The 16,042-nt window shown below is 46.4% G+C and overlaps 1 protein-coding gene across 2 annotated transcripts in view; it reads left to right on the forward strand.

Annotated features, from left to right (window-relative positions):
• Positions 1-270: 270 nt before the first annotated feature.
• pcmt (protein-L-isoaspartate (D-aspartate) O-methyltransferase) overlaps positions 271-16,042 on the forward strand; it is a 44,308-nt gene continuing 28,536 nt past the window's right edge. Inside the window, exons 1-2 of one of the 2 annotated variants that reach the window (XR_007248082.2) lie at positions 271-681; positions 13,268-13,372. Coding sequence is in view for 1 of the 2 variants with exons in the window: in XM_048535728.2 (XP_048391685.1) it covers positions 516-681; positions 13,268-13,372 (271 nt within the window). In the remaining variant the exon portion in view is untranslated. The remainder of the gene's footprint in view (positions 682-13,267; positions 13,373-16,042) is intronic. The other variant, XM_048535728.2, reaches the window with a different exon arrangement.

The following is a 16,042-nucleotide window of genomic DNA, read 5'->3' on the forward strand; positions in this document are numbered from 1 at the left end:
GTTCTTGCGCAATGCCACCGGAGCTCTGCTGATATTAATAATACATTCCTGGTGCAATGCCAGGGACGATCTGCTAATGTTAATGATACGTTCCAGTGCAATGCCCACAGGGAGCCGTCTTCGAATGCCAACACCAGGCCGTGCCTCTACTGCGGGGGCTATATTTAGGTTTGGGTGCAGAGCCGCATTACACACCCGCGCTCCCTACTTCCTTATTCCATATCACGTGGGGGTTGTTGTCATCAACGGCTGGCCTGTACCAAAGACGATCCCCGCCTAATTCTCCATAATCACTAAACAGGGATTTGCGTCTCGGGCTTGCATACAAGTGGCATGTCGGAACTTCTCAACGCCGCGGAGCCGTCGCCACGTCGAGAGTGCTGGAGTTTTCTCTGATCGAATGAAAAGTCTGCGAACTGGGCGGCGCACTCGACCGCCGTAACTTTTATTCATCGGCTCCCTCGTGTCTCTTGCTCCTCAGGCGCAGTGGGCGGGCCTTCTCGTGCCGTGACGTCATGGAGGCTGGCGGCGACGCGCTGGAGGTGATAAGTATTGTGGGTAGAGTGGTGTGCGCAGGCGTGTTGCTGACGGCGGCCCTGTACCTGCTGCGCGCTCTGTGTCAGAGGATGGCCTGGAAGTGCGGTGGAGACAGCCAAGCGGAGCTCGTCAACAACCTGCGGAGTGAGTGCCGGGCTTGGGATAGGGGGAGGGGGTGGCCCTACCACACTGTGCAGTGCGTCCGATGGATAAAGCCTACTCAAACTCACCGGGGGCTGTCCATGTTCCCATTGCGGCGGCAGCCCTGGAGGGGGGCGGAGGCCGTCTGCATGAAGGGGCGGGGGGGGGGTGGGTGGTGGAACGAGTGGTGTAGGGCGAGGATCCCTGCCGTTGCCCGGGGAGACAAGCAGGAGGTGGCCGCAGTTCCCACTCTGCTCCCGTCTCTATCCCAGCGGTGCAACTCTGCCGGCCAGAGGGTTAGGTCAGTTGGTATTTTGTAAAAAATTGATGATCATTGCAGTGCGGCCCGGCGGCCACATGTCAACAGCGGATTTCACAGTGATCAGAAACGTCCCTGCGGGAAACGGGGCTGGCTCGGTCTCCCTGCCCTTGCTTCGTCTCCAAGGCCAATATTGACAATTTTCACCCGTTATGGGCGAACAGGTGGGAAAGCCGCGTTATACAAAACAAGGAATCGCAGAAGCTGGCAATCTGAAACGGAAACAGAAAGTGCTGTATAAATTCAGCAGGGCTGGCAGCATTTGTGCAGAGAAAAACAGTTCAGGCCAGACGCCTTTGTCGTACAGTTGATGCCCGAAATCAGGCCAGCTGTGATCTTACAGACTGGTAGGATGTAGGGGCCGTATGGTCTACTCCTATTTTATGCTTATAACCCCCCCACGTCTGGTGTGCCTGAATAGCAACCTAGTAACCTGCCTAATGTAATTCCCCTGTCCTTTTTCTAGCCCTGCAGTTTTACCTTTTCAGAGATTAATCCAGTTGATTTTAGCAAGCAAGCTTTTATGTCAGGTTTTTGAACAAACTTAATTTCAAATGTTTAATTGAGTGCAATGTTGAGAGTATGCTGTTATTTGAGGCTTCAACTTCTCTGCTCATGCCCCAAATAATAAAGGTCCCCTGATGCAGTGTTCTTCACTGTCATCAGTATTGGGGTCAGTTAGCTCAGATGGCTGACTTGTGATGCAAAGTGATGTGAACATTGTGGGTTCGGTTCCCATGCTGGCTGAGGTTACCGTGAAGGACTATCTTCCTTGAAATCTCCCCCCACCTGAGGCATGGTGACCCTGGAGTTAAACCATCACAAATTGTCTGTCTCAAATGAGACAGTAACCTATCATTTTGCAGGCCCTTGACACCGACACCTTCACCTTTGCCAGTTTCCCTGCTGGTTAGTGATCTCCTAGTTGAAGCTACCTGAGAGCTGCTGATGGGAAAACTAGGATTAGATTCATAAGATCCCTTTCGTATCTTCTGGATGTCTGGAAGCCAATTAATTGCTTTCGAGCAACAGTTTCTGTTTGTAACACAGAAACAGCTGAGTGACAGTTCCATTGTCAATCTGGATTTATGAAGCAATTATATGATGCTCTATTTCCTGGAAGTGAATACATTGAAAAATACCATTTGGTGCCTTTTTTTAGGTAGACTTGCTTTGAAAGTAGTTGCAGACCATCAAAACTGCAATGTGAAAAAGTAGATCTCTTGAAAGCCGTTGCTGAATTGCTTGATCCACAAAGTAGTGAGGCATAGGCAGGGAAATGAGTGAATGAACGATAACTGAAGGGGATATTCACAATGGAGGAGAGTGGAAAAAAATTGTTGGCCCCTGCAATTGTTTGGATAGTTAATGTTGGTGTATTGTTCTGATACTTGTAAGATGGTTCTACAATGCTAATATGGGTGAAGAGATCATATAATTCCAGTAAGTACCACTGTTTTGCACCTGTCACCATTTGAACAATATGTAGCCTTCTCTGTAATCATTGGTTCATCCTAGGAGTTGGAGGTGGAAATATAATGTGGGAGAGCCAGTACAGCATAATGCAATGCTTAAATGTGACCTGAATAAAGTTGAGGCATTCATAAAGCCCCTTTCTTAACTTCTGGAATTTCTGAAGTATTTTAAAGCAAACATGTAGAAATCCCAATAACTGGCTTTGTATGGCAATCTCCTACAATCAGCAGTGTAATAATGACGGAATATTCTGTTTGTGGCTTTTAATTCTGAATAAATGTTATCCTCGAAACCAGGGAGAGTTCCTGTAGTCTATTAAATATATTGCAGTGAGATAAATCTCTTGAGCTCATCAGGGGATGTGTTATGGCCTCAATTTAATATCCCCATCCAATAGACTACATCTCCAGTTCAGCAGTCCCTCAACATTGCACTGAATTGTCAGCTAAGAATTTAGGCTCAGTTCCATAGTGTGGGATTTGAACTTCTAACTGAGGTTCACGAGCATGGTTGAGAGTATTTAACTAAATTGGCAGGCATGCATACTAGTATATAGAAGTTTGAAAAAAAAACAAAAGATAGTAACTTCCTACAGAAGGAAGTAGCACTAAATAGGTAAATGTGAAATAAGTTAAAGTAAATTTATGCAGCCTAATCTCAATTTTGAGCCCTTGATTCATGACTTTGTAGATTCCAGCATTTCACTTGCCTATCCAAATGTTAAATACTGCCATTTCAGGCAAACAGTTCCAGACCCCCATCAGCTTCTGGGTAAAAATGTTTCTTCTGCCCCAGGAAAATCTGTTTGAGCGAGAATCCGATTCACAGTATAGGCCACTACTAATTTAATACACCTTAGTTAAATCTCCCTTGACTGCTTATATTCCAAAGAAAGTAACCCCAGCTTATCCAGTCCTTCCTCACTGTCAAAATTTTCTGATCCTGGCAAAATCCTTGTAAATCCACTTACTCCCCCTCTCAAGTGTTATTATATGTTTCCCTGAATGCAGTGACCAGAACTGTTTGCAGCTCTATAATCTAACTCGTGTTTTGTATACTTCTGGAAAGAAATCTCCAAAGCCATCTGTTACCAATTGCAGCAAGACCTGGATGACATTGAGAGGTTTGGGCTTTTTAGTGGCAAGCAACTGTGCTGCACATGTCAGGGAATGGACGTCTCCAAGAAGAGTGGATTTGACTGTCTCCACTTGACGCTCAATGCCATTACTGAATCCACCAGAAGTGTCTTGGAAATTGTCATTGATAACAAGCTTGATGGGGCCACCCAAATGAGTAGTATGTTTACAAGAGCAGTTCAGAAGCTGAATCCTGCAACCAGTACAATTCTCTAGGGCCCCTTCACCATCTGCAAAGCACAAGTTAGGAAGGTGAAGGAATGCTTGCTACTTGCCCAGATGGGCTGAGCTCTGATAACCCTCAAACTTCAACGTCATCAAAGTCAATGCAGCTGCTTGATATGGCACCCCATCACTTTTCAGATTCATTCCTTCTGCTGGTGCAGTGGTCAGATTGTGTGTCATCTCCTTATTTGAGTAATGTTCCTGTCTGGTGCTATTTTTTTTACTATATTAAAGATGCTTTAGAAATGTAAATTCTGATCTATATCACTGTGCTTTCAAAAGCTTAATTCCCAGCTTAGTGCTCCAAAAGTACCATTTTAAACTCATTAAAATGAGGTTTCCAAAAGACTTCACCGAATTTAGTTCCCTCCAATGAAGAAATCTGAAGTAGAATGAACCCATCATCACTGGTTAAGTTGACAGTTCATTTCATTTATCTCACGTTTGATCAGAATTGACTTTGGACCGAAAGAGCTCTTCCAACTTTGAGGGAACCTCAGCCTCTCTTTGCCCTTCGACTTAAAGAAGAATACCAAACTTCAATTCCCTTTCCTTTGCGCACACAGTCACTAATCTTCTTCATTTTCACTCCTCCATGCTAATCTTTTCTCTTATACAAAGATCTGCAAGTTGGTTACCCAGAGTACCTTCCCTAGTGGTCCTAATCTCAATTCCAAATGCCAGCTGATTTTGTATATTCTATATAAACTGTATGTTGCTCTGACCCAATTCTTTTTCTCACCATTTCCACACTTCTGAAACATAACTTTGGATATTTGCATGTCATTGTTTCCATAGCAAAACTTAGCCTGTAGAAATTGGCTTCATCCTAGTTTTAACACACTTGAACATCCTTGTTGCAACAGTGGCTGGGTGATTAGCGCTACTGCCTCACAGCACCAGGGCCCATGGTTTGATTCCACCTCAGGTGACTGTTTATATGGAGTTTGTATATTCTCCCTTTGACTGTGTGTTTCCCCTCCGGATTCCTCCCACAGTTCAGAGATGTGCAGGTTAGATGGATTGGCCATGGGAGGTGCAGGGTTACAGGGATAGAGTGGGATAGGGGATGGGTGGTGGTGGTGGGTCGGGTGGGATGTTCTTCAGAGGGCTCAATAAGCTGAATGCCCTGCTTCCACATTGTTGGAATGCTACGATTTAAGCTTCTAATGACTCTAAATTTGTAAGATGTCTTGGCTGTCACTGTTACACTAGCCTGCATCATTTCTGCATCCTTTGGTTGCTTTTTTCCAGGTTATTGGAACAACACCATCTTTTCCATTCCCCAGGTGTTGCTGTGCATTTAAAATGCAATATCCTGTTGTTATATCCTTGGCTAGTTTAGGTAAATTGGATGTATAGCTAACTCAGCAGATTATTGTGACTTACAAGTTGCCTTTTTGTTCATTCATTCATGGGATGTGGGCATCACCTGTTAGGTTAGTATTTATTGCTCTTCACTAGTTTGCTTGGAGAAGGTGGTGCTACGCTGCTGCAGTACCACTTGTGTTACCACAATGTGGTAAGGAAGGAGTTCTAGGATTTTCACCTGGTGGCAGTGAAGGACTGACGATTTATGTTTTCATGTGTTAACGTGTCAAAGCACAAAAAGTCAGCATTCCTAAAATATCTCTAAAGTGGAGTGTCTGGATACTTGTGCTGCATGGTCAGTAGACGCAAATGATCTATTCTAATATATTACTGGCAGTGCCATGGGAAAACCTTTCAATAGGCATGTTTTATGGATTACATTTCAGGAATACAACTCAGTGCTTGTTTGGCCCAGATGGTATTAATGTGCATAGTAATGTGCATGTGCTACTTCTTGTATTGGAGGAAGCAGATAATTGTATATGCAAGCGTAATTTTTTCTATTTTAAAGTTGCTCGTCTGTCCTTATTTTTATCCTGTTTAAATTCCTATGGCTAACTTTGTAATGGAAACTGCACCAGTACATTTTATGCTGTTTTAATTACAACCTCTGGTTGATGAGGGAGCTGGTACAGCCCAGTCGTATTTAATTATAATTTGACACCTTTCTCATTTTGAACACTGAACCAAAAAATTACAATGGGAGCAGCTGGCGTATTGAATGTTTAATATATCCACATTTGTAAGGAGTAACAACTAAGCAAGTTTAGAGCATGCATTTCATATAAAAGGGACACTTTTTAGAGATCATAAAACCACTTTACATTTTCTTGACACAAAATATCAAGAGAAGACTGAAGCTAAAGAAAGTATTGAATAACTTGAACTTCTGGCTGTATGTTTTGAGAATTGAGAGTCTAGAATTCATGAAATAACAGCCATCATTTCATCTGAGGAAGCTGGACACAATGCCAGACTGCAGCTCTTAAACATTTGTACCTACATTCTTTAGTGAAGCATTTATTTAATGAACTGTGTTTGGACAATCTTTGATTCAGGCAGATCCTTGCTGTTTCAGGGAGAGCTAAAGACCAGAAATATTCTTGAGGAAGCTGCTCATAAAACATTTTAAATTAAACTATTATTAGGGATTTGGTTAACAAATATAGCATATGCAATAATTAAAATGCCTACTGCAATATGATGGATTGGGTTTTTATAATGACCACCTCTTGAAGATTTATGAACTTAGTTTAGAAGGTCATGAACAAAAACCCTTTCGTCTTTGGAAGTGTCAGATATCTGGTAAAAATTCAAACATTGCTAATTGTGCTTTTTTTGTTTCATATTTCTTGGTTATCCTGCATTTCTTGGTCTTCGCTGCAAAAGTACCGGAGGCAAGGTTCAACAAGTACAATTTTTCCCAACCCATCTTGTCTTTTAATTTAATAAAATGTGAGGCTGGATGAACACAGCAGGCCAAGCAGCATCTCAGGAGCACAAAAGCTGACGTTTCGGGCCTAGACCCTTCATCAGAGAGGGGGATGGGGGGAGGGAACTGGAATAAATAGGGAGAGAGGGGGAGGCGGACCGAAGATGGAGAGTAAAGAAGATAGGTGGAGAGGGTGTAGGTGGGGAGGTAGGGAGGGGATAGGTCAGTCCAGGGAAGACGGACAGGTCAAGGAGGTGGGATGAGGTTAGTAGGTAGCTGGGGGTGCGGCTTGGGGTGGGAGGAAGGGATGGGTGAGAGGAAGAACCGGTTAGGGAGGCAGAGACAGGTTGGACTGGTTTTGGGATGCAGTGGGTAGAGGGGAAGAGCTGGGCTGGTTGTGTGGTGCAGTGGGGGGAGGGGATGAACTGGGCTGGTTGAGGGATGCAGTGGGGGAAGGGGAGATTTTGAAACTGGTGAAGTCCACATTGATACCATATGGCTGCAGGGTTCCCAGGCGGAATATGAGTTGCTGTTCCTGCAACCTTCGGGTGGCATCATTGTGGCAGTGCAGGAGGCCCATGATGGACATGTCATCAAGAGAATGGGAGGGGGAGTGGAAATGGTTTGCGACTGGGAGGTGCAGTTGTTTGTTGCGAACTGAGCGGAGGTGTTCTGCAAAGCGGTCCCCAAGCCTCCGCTTGGTTTCCCCAATGTAGAGAAAGCCGCACCGGGTACAGTGGATGCAGTATACCACATTGGCAGATGTGCAGGTGAACCTCTGCTTAATGTGGAATGTCATCTTGGGGCCTGGGATGGGGGTGAGGGAGGAGGTGTGGGGACAAGTGTAGCATTTCCTGCGGTTGCAGGGGAAGGTGCCGGGTGTGGTGGGGTTGGAGGGCAGTGTGGAGCGAACAAGGGAGTCACGGAGAGAGTGGTCTCTCCGGAAAGCAGACAGGGGTGGGGATGGAAAAATGTCTTGGGTGGTGGGGTCGGATTGTAAATGGCGGAAGTGTCGGAGGATAATGCGTTGTATCCGGAGGTTGGTAGGGTGGTGTGTGAGAACGAGGGGGATCCTCTTGGGGCGGTTGTGGCGGGGGCGGGGTGTGAGGGATGTGTCGCGGGAAATGCGGGAGACACGGTCAAGGGCGTTCTCAATCACCGTGGGGGGGAAGTTGCGGTCCTTAAAGAACTTGGACATCTGGGATGTGCAGGAGTGGAATGTCTTATCGTGGGAGCAGATGCGGCGGAGGCGGAGGAATTGGGAATAGGGGATGGAATTTTTGCAGGAGGGTGGGTGGGAGGAGGTGTATTCTAGGTAGCTGTGGGAGTCGGTGGGCTTGTAATGGACATCAGTTACAAGCTGATTGCCTGAGATGGAGACTGAGAGGTCCAGGAAGGTGAGGGATGTGCTGGAGATGGCCCAGGTGAACTGAAGGTTGGGGTGGAAGGTGTTGGTGAAGTGGATGAACTGTTCGAGCTCCTCTGGGGAGCAAGAGGCGGCGCCGATACAGTCATCAATGTACCGGAGGAAGAGGTGGGGTTTGGGGCCTGTGTAGGTGCGGAAGATGGACTGTTCCACGTAACCTACAAAGAGGCAGGCATAGCTGGGGCCCATGCGGGTGCCCATGGCCACCCCCTTAGTCTGTAGGAAGTGGGAGGAGTCAAAAGAGAAGTTGTTGAGTGTGAGGACGAGTTCCGCTAGGCGGATGAGAGTGTCGGTGGAGGGGGCCTGGTCGGGCCTGCGGGACAGGAAGAAGCAGAGGGCCTTGAGGCCATCTCCATGCGGAATGCAGGTGTACAGGGACTGGACGTCCATGGTGAATATGAGGTGTTGGGGGCCAGGGAATTGGAAGTCCTGGAGGAGGTGGAGGGCGTGGGTGGTGTCACGGACATAGGTGGGGAGTTCCTGGACCAAAGGGGAGAAAATGGAGTCCAGATAGGTGGAGATGAGTTCGGTGGGGCAGGAGCAGGCTGAGACGATGGGTCGACCAGGGCAGGCAGGTTTGTGGATTTTGGGAAGGAGATAGAAACGGGCCGTGCGGGGTTGGGGAACAATGAGGTTGGAGGCTGTGGGTGGGAGGTCCCCTGAGGTGATGAGGTCATGAATGGTGTTGGAGATGATGGTTTGGTGCTCGGGTGTGGGGTCATGATCGAGGAGGCGGTAGGAGGTGGTGTCGGAGAGTTGGCGTCTGGCCTCGGCGATGTAGAGGTCAGTACGCCATACTACCACTGCGCCACCCTTGTCTGCGGGTTTGATGGTGAGGTTGGGGTTGGAGCGGAGGGAGCGGAGGGCTGCCCGTTCTGCGGGGGAGAGGTTGGAGTGGGTGAGAGGGGTGGAGAGGTTGAGGCGGTTAATGTCTCGACGGCAGTTGGAGATGAAGAGGTCGAGGGAGGGTAGGAGGCCTGGGGGTGGTGTCCAGGAGGAGGACTTGTGTTGGAAGCGGGTGAAGGGGTCAGTGGAAGGAGGGTTGGGTTCCCGGTTGAAGAAGTAGGCATGCAGGCGAAGACGGCGGAAAAACTGCTCTATGTCCGACCGTGACTGGTATTCGTTGATGTGTGGTTGTAGGGGGACAAAGGTGAGCCCCTTGCTCAGGACTGACCGTTCGTCCTCAGTCAGTGGGAGGTCTGGGGGGATGGTGAAGATTCGGCAGGGCTCAGGGTGGCTGTCTCCTCTGGGGTTACAGGCTGTGGAGGTTGTGGGCGGAGCGATGATGTCGTCGGCCGTGGGCGGGGTTCCGTCGGCCGTGGGCGGGGTTCCGTCGGCCGTGGGCGGGGTTCCGTCGGCCGTGGGCGGGGTTCCGTCGGCGTCGGCCGTGGGCGGGGTTCCGTCGGCGTCGGCCGTGGGCGGGGTTCCGTCGGCGTCGGCCGTGGGCGGGGTTCCGTCGGCGTCGGCCGTGGGCGGGGTTCCGTCGGCGGTGGGAGGATCGGGGTGGGCGGCAGCAGCTGAGGTGAGGGTGGTGTGTGGGCTGTAGTACCTGGACGTGGAGGTGGTGACTGCAGCAGCGGTTCCGGAAGTTCTGTGGCCGGCGGAGGCCGATGTGACGTCATCGGTGGGGTCTCCGGCCGTGTCCTCATGGTTCCCCCCCACGGTGATTGAGAACGCCCTTGACCGTGTCTCCCGCATTTCCCGCGACACATCCCTCACACCCCGCCCCCGCCACAACCGCCCCAAGAGGATCCCCCTCGTTCTCACACACCACCCTACCAACCTCCGGATACAACGCATTATCCTCCGACACTTCCGCCATTTACAATCCGACCCCACCACCCAAGACATTTTTCCATCCCCACCCCTGTCTGCTTTCCGGAGAGACCACTCTCTCCGTGACTCCCTTGTTCGCTCCACACTGCCCTCCAACCCCACCACACCCGGCACCTTCCCCTGCAACCGCAGGAAATGCTACACTTGTCCCCACACCTCCTCCCTCACCCCCATCCCAGGCCCCAAGATGACATTCCACATTAAGCAGAGGTTCACCTGCACATCTGCCAATGTGGTATACTGCATCCACTGTACCCGGTGCGGCTTTCTCTACATTGGGGAAACCAAGCGGAGGCTTGGGGACCGCTTTGCAGAACACCTCCGCTCAGTTCGCAACAAACAACTGCACCTCCCAGTCGCAAACCATTTCCACTCCCCCTCCCATTCTCTTGATGACATGTCCATCATGGGCCTCCTGCACTGCCACAATGATGCCACCCGAAGGTTGCAGGAACAGCAACTCATATTCCGCCTGGGAACCCTGCAGCCATATGGTATCAATGTGGACTTCACCAGTTTCAAAATCTCCCCTTCCCCCACTGCATCCCTCAACCAGCCCAGTTCATCCCCTCCCCCCACTGCACCACACAACCAGCCCAGCTCTTCCCCTCTACCCACTGCATCCCAAAACCAGTCCAACCTGTCTCTGCCTCCCTAACCGGTTCTTCCTCTCACCCATCCCTTCCTCCTACCCCAAGCCGCACCCCCAGCTACCTACTAACCTCATCCCACCTCCTTGACCTGTCCGTCTTCCCTGGACTGACCTATCCCCTCCCTACCTCCCCACCTACACCCTCTCCACCTATCTTCTTTACTCTCCATCTTCGGTCCGCCTCCCCCTCTCTCCCTATTTATTCCAGTTCCCTCCCCCCATCCCCCTCTCTGATGAAGGGTCTAGGCCCGAAACGTCAGCTTTTGTGCTCCTGAGATGCTGCTTGGCCTGCTGTGTTCATCCAGCCTCACATTTTATTATCTTGGAATCTCCAGCATCTGCAGTTCCCATTATCTCTTGTCTTTTAATTGTTTCATTCCTTTCACCATTATGTACTTTAATGGGAAACATTTCTGCTGAGCATGCCAGGGACTGATAATTTCCAATAATAGATTTTCTGCACCTCCACAGCATTAAAAGGATTATCTTCACTGAAATTCCAACTAACTAATGACCAGAAATCTTATTGGACAATAGCAGATCTTATATTGCCTTTTGATTCCCTAAGGAGTGATTTCCTCTTGCTTGCTCCAACAACATTTCAACCCTTGACACCGTCCAAGATAAAGGCTTCAGCATATTTGGCATCTTCACCACTTTGTGTTGATCTCCACCACCGCATAGTGTCAGCAGTGTATGCCATCTACAAGATCGAATACAACAGCTTATCAAAGCTGTATTTTTTCCCGCTAGTCTGTGATCACTACCACTTAGTAGGTCAAAAGCATCAGGTGTCTAGGAACACTGTCATACAATTCCCCTCCATGTCTCAACCTGTTTTGGATTAAGAAGGTGCAAGCTATTTGTGTTCAGAGACAATATTTAACATTCTTTGAATTTACCATGATGTGGGTCTCAATGTCCCGGAAAATTGTACATGTCAGTTTGTAAATGATCCACTTCTTTGTAAGATGAACGGGAGTTGGGTTGAGGCTAGCTGATTAGCCTCACTGAGTAGAAATATTAATGTTTCCTTTTGCTGTAGGAAAGAGGAACCAGTTTTGAAATAAGGTTATATGTTTTCCTGCAATTCATGTTTGCAAGACTTGAAAGTTCTGTATGACCAAAAGGCTGATTTTTGTGAACTATCTCAGTTGGATGAGGAACTGATCTGGTCTGTTGTCAAAAAGACATGTGCCAAGAGATTTGTTCTGGTGTGGTCAGGTTGAAGAATTTAAGGTTCTCTTGAAGATTTGTAGCTTGGGTTGTGGATGAGGTTGCTGGCTTGCTTGCCAAGCTGGCTGGCTATTGTACAGACGTTTCATCACTACGCTAGGTAACAACATTAGTGCGGCCTCTGAAGTGATGTTGTTCTGCTCCGCTTACTACTTAAGACGAGTCTGTTGTTGAGTTGTTTCCAGTTCTGTTCTACATCGGTTTGTGTATTGGGCCTAATTCTACGTGTTTGTTGATTTGCATTACAGGTTGAAAACCAGGCCTCTAGGAATTCTGTGCATGTCTGTGGCTGGCTTAAGCTAGGATGGTCACGTTGTCCCAGTTAAATTGATGGCTGCCTTTGTCCAAGTGCACTGAGATGAGGGAAAATTTGTTGTGTCGTTTTGCTGCTAGCTGGTGTTTGTGTATCCTGATGGCTAGTTTCCATCTGGTCTGGTCAATTTTGTAATATTTGCAGTCATTGCAAGGTATTTTGTAAACTACATTAGTCCTATATGCCATGGATATGGGGTCTTCGGTCCTTGTGAGTGTTTTTCACGGTGTGGCTATGGGTTTGTGTGCTGCTATTGTTGAAGAATTATTGTAATGGGCTTTGCTGGTCATGGATTTTAAGAAAAGAATAATCTGTAAGTGACTGCTAGCAGTTACCACTTGGCAAAACAAGAACCAATTGGAAGCTAAGAGCAGCTGTTGTTTGTTTGGTATAGGAACAGTTCCTTGAGGAGTGAGAGGCATGATAATAAGCAGGCAATGTTTCTTTCTGTATTAATAAAGTCGGAACTTGAAGTCTCTGAAAAGAAAGAGCTCTCGTATGAGGAGAGACGCGTGTTTACCAATCAGCTATCGAATTCAAGATCGACTATTAATCTGCCACAACATTGTGTCACCGTTGCTTAAAATGTAAAGAATACTGAGAAACAGTGCATCCCACCTTTGCAATCTGGATTCTTCACATATTTCCTTTTATAATATACCTGAACTTCTGTTTCTACTTTACTCTGCATTTTTAAACAGACATGAGTAGCTTAGTTATAATAAGTAATCCATTTCTGTTTGCCATTTGTTGAAGAGTAAGTTTGTTCACAATAAATTTATTTTCCTGCGAATGAAGAAGCCTGGTATAAATTACACCGGTCTTTAAATAGTCAGGGAAATTGATCATTTTGCTGATGTAATTGGTTTGTCACACTTGTGATGGCTTGTGGAATAATGAGTCTCAAATGTTGCAGTCTTCCCAGTGGAATCGTGACAGGTTGAAATATATATCTGGGGCCTGTGTGGCACATTGGTAATGCCCCAGCCTCTGAGTCCATGTGTCCTGATTCAAATCTCAGCTGCTGCCAAGGTGTCTTAATGTGTCTGAAATCTTTGCTTAAATTAACCTGTTAAAGTATGCTTCCTAATGTCACCACTTGTAATAATATTTGCAATTCCAAATGGAGAAGTTGATGAGTACTCTGCTGTTTTCATTTTTTTGCAGAGAATGGAATAGTCAAGACAGAGAAAGTTTATCATGTAATGTTGGCCACAGACCGTTGCCACTATGTAAAGAGTAATCCTTATACAGATTCCCCTCAGTCTATAGGTAAGCATTTCCAAAGCACTTGCTTCTCTTTTCAGCAACATACCTGACAATCCCCCCCCCCCTCAATATTACCTACTGCGCATTTGACTCTGCCTTAATCTGAGTATTTCCAATGCAAAGGGCTTCGAATGTTGCAAGATATTATTGCTGGCCTATTTGAATTATTAATGTCTTGTCTCACATTCTAGAAAGTAGATTGGGCTGCATTTAATTTATAACTTCAATAGTTATGATTTTTAAAATGAAATCATATTTTGTTACTTTTGTAATATTTCCAAAACATCAATATATCTGCATTGTAACATGTTAAGTAGAATACAAATTTCAAAAAATACTTGCATAATCACCTTACTCATTCTATAATAACTTCAAGTTCCCCCTGATTTTTGTGAAAATTTTATGGTGCACCTTATACTAAGTGACTTGTATTTTAAGTAGTCTGTTTGAAATCATGCCTATTGGTAGAAAGTACCTCATGGCAAAAACCACAAACAGGTTTTGCAAAACATGATGTTAAGTGCAAGTTGCCTCTCCCTTCTGTATAGCCAAATTGCACATTCCTCCTTTAATTTTTTTTAAACTTCTGTTTATGACTGAAAACACAGGCTTGTGATCATGTTAAGTTGGGTGTGCTGAAGCTTAATCACTTTGAGTATATCAAAATAATCGTATTTGGCCGAGTGGTGACATTTTACTAGTCTGCAAAACAAGTCTAGAGACAGAGACACAGGCAATATTCTGGCCTGCGTTCACATCCCACCAGGACACGTGGTGGAATTTGAATTTAATAAAATCTGGTATTAAATTTCTAGTGATGACCATGAAACCATAGCTAATTGCTGGAAAAATCTATCTGGTTCACTAATATACCTTTAGGGAAGGAAACTTGTCTGAGAGACTCTAGACCTGGAGCAATATGGTTGACACTTAACTGCCCTCTGAAGTGGCCTAACAAAGTCTTGTTTTTATCAAATCACTAGGAAGTCTATTAAAAAAAAATGAAACAGACGGACCAGCAGAAATGACAATGGCAAACACAGCAATGTCAACCTTGCACAGTCCTCCATTTGGGGCTTGTACCAAAAATTGGACAGCTATCTAACAAACCAGCTAAGCAGCAGCCTGACAGTCATACTCACGGAAGTGTGGCATTTTACATCAGCCCTGAAGAGTCACCTAGACTCGAAACATTAGCTTGCTTTCTCTCCACGGATGGTGCTTGACCTGCTATGATGTCCAGAATTTTTTATTTTTGTTTTCACTACCATCAATATCCCTGGATATGTCCTGCCTGACTGGTAGGGCAATTCCAGCAAAGGTGGCACGCAGTGGTATGCAGTCAGGAGCGAATTGCCCTGGGAGTCCTCAGCATTGACTTTGAACCCTGTTAAGTCAGGTTTGTGTAGTCTTGATCATCATCAGTAAAGTAATGGAAAGTGTCATCAACAGTGCTGTTAAGCAGCACTTGCTTAGCTCACTGTCCAGTTTGGATGCTGCCAGGGTTACTAAGCTCATGGCCTCATTCTAGTCTTGGTTCAAAAATAGACAAAAGAGCTGAATTCCAGAACTGAGGTGAGTGTGACTTCCCTTAACATCAAAGTTGCATTTGACTCTGGTATTGAGGAGCCCCAGCAAAACTGGAATCGGAGGGAATTAGGAGGGCAGGTTGGAGTCATTCCTAACGTAAAGGAAGATGGTTTTAGTTGTCGGAGGTCAAAAACCTCCATCCTAGAACATCTCTGCAGGACTTCTTTGAGTTATGCATTTCAGTCAGATTGCTCAGATAAGCTATGATGTACCTCTGGAACAGATAGGACTTGGACTTGAATCTAAATCTTCTAGCCCAGAGAAAGGGTTGCTTCTTGTGTGCCACAAGACCCTACTATTTCTCTTGTTGATATTTTGATTTATCTGCTCAGAAATATTATTGCACGTGACTGGAGCAGTTGGGTCTTGAACCCAGGCTTTGTGGCCCTGAGGAGGAACACTATCATTATGCCACAAGGGGCTCCTAGCAGTAGTGTCATTGGCCCAACCATCTTCAGCTGCTTCCTCAAATGACCACCCCTCAATCATAATGTCAAGTGGGGATGTTTGCTGCTGATTGCAATTTTCACCACATTCGTGACTCCTCAGATACTGAAGCAGTCCATGTCCAAATTTAGCAAAAACCAGACAATACCCAGGCTTGGGCTAAAGAGGGACAAATATTATTCGTGCCTGACAAATGCCATGTAATTACCATGTCCAATAAAAGAATCTATGCATCGACCATTGACATGGAATGATGTTTTTGTCATTATTTCTCTCTTTACCCCACCCCCCAAAAAATAGGTTGCCAACATGAAGGGGGTTACTATTGACCAGAAACCAATCTGGACCAGTGATCTAAATGCATTGGCTACCAAACCAGGTCAGAGGCTAGGAATCTTGCAGTGAGTAAGTCACCACCAGATTTTCCCCAAAGTGAGTGTTCATCATCTGCAAGGCATAAACCTGAATTATGACGGAATACTCCCCAAATGCCTAGACGTCTGCATCTCTAACAATAGTCAAGAAGCTCGACACTGTCCAGGAGAATGTTTCCCTCCACCTTAACTAAGGGCCTCTCTGCTTTGTGTTCCCTTTTATGAAAATATTAATCTTATCCAAAGAGAAAATCATGAAGTT

This window comes from Stegostoma tigrinum, chromosome 9 (assembly GCF_030684315.1).
Source record: "Stegostoma tigrinum isolate sSteTig4 chromosome 9, sSteTig4.hap1, whole genome shotgun sequence".
NCBI lineage: Eukaryota > Metazoa > Chordata > Chondrichthyes > Orectolobiformes > Stegostomatidae > Stegostoma > Stegostoma tigrinum.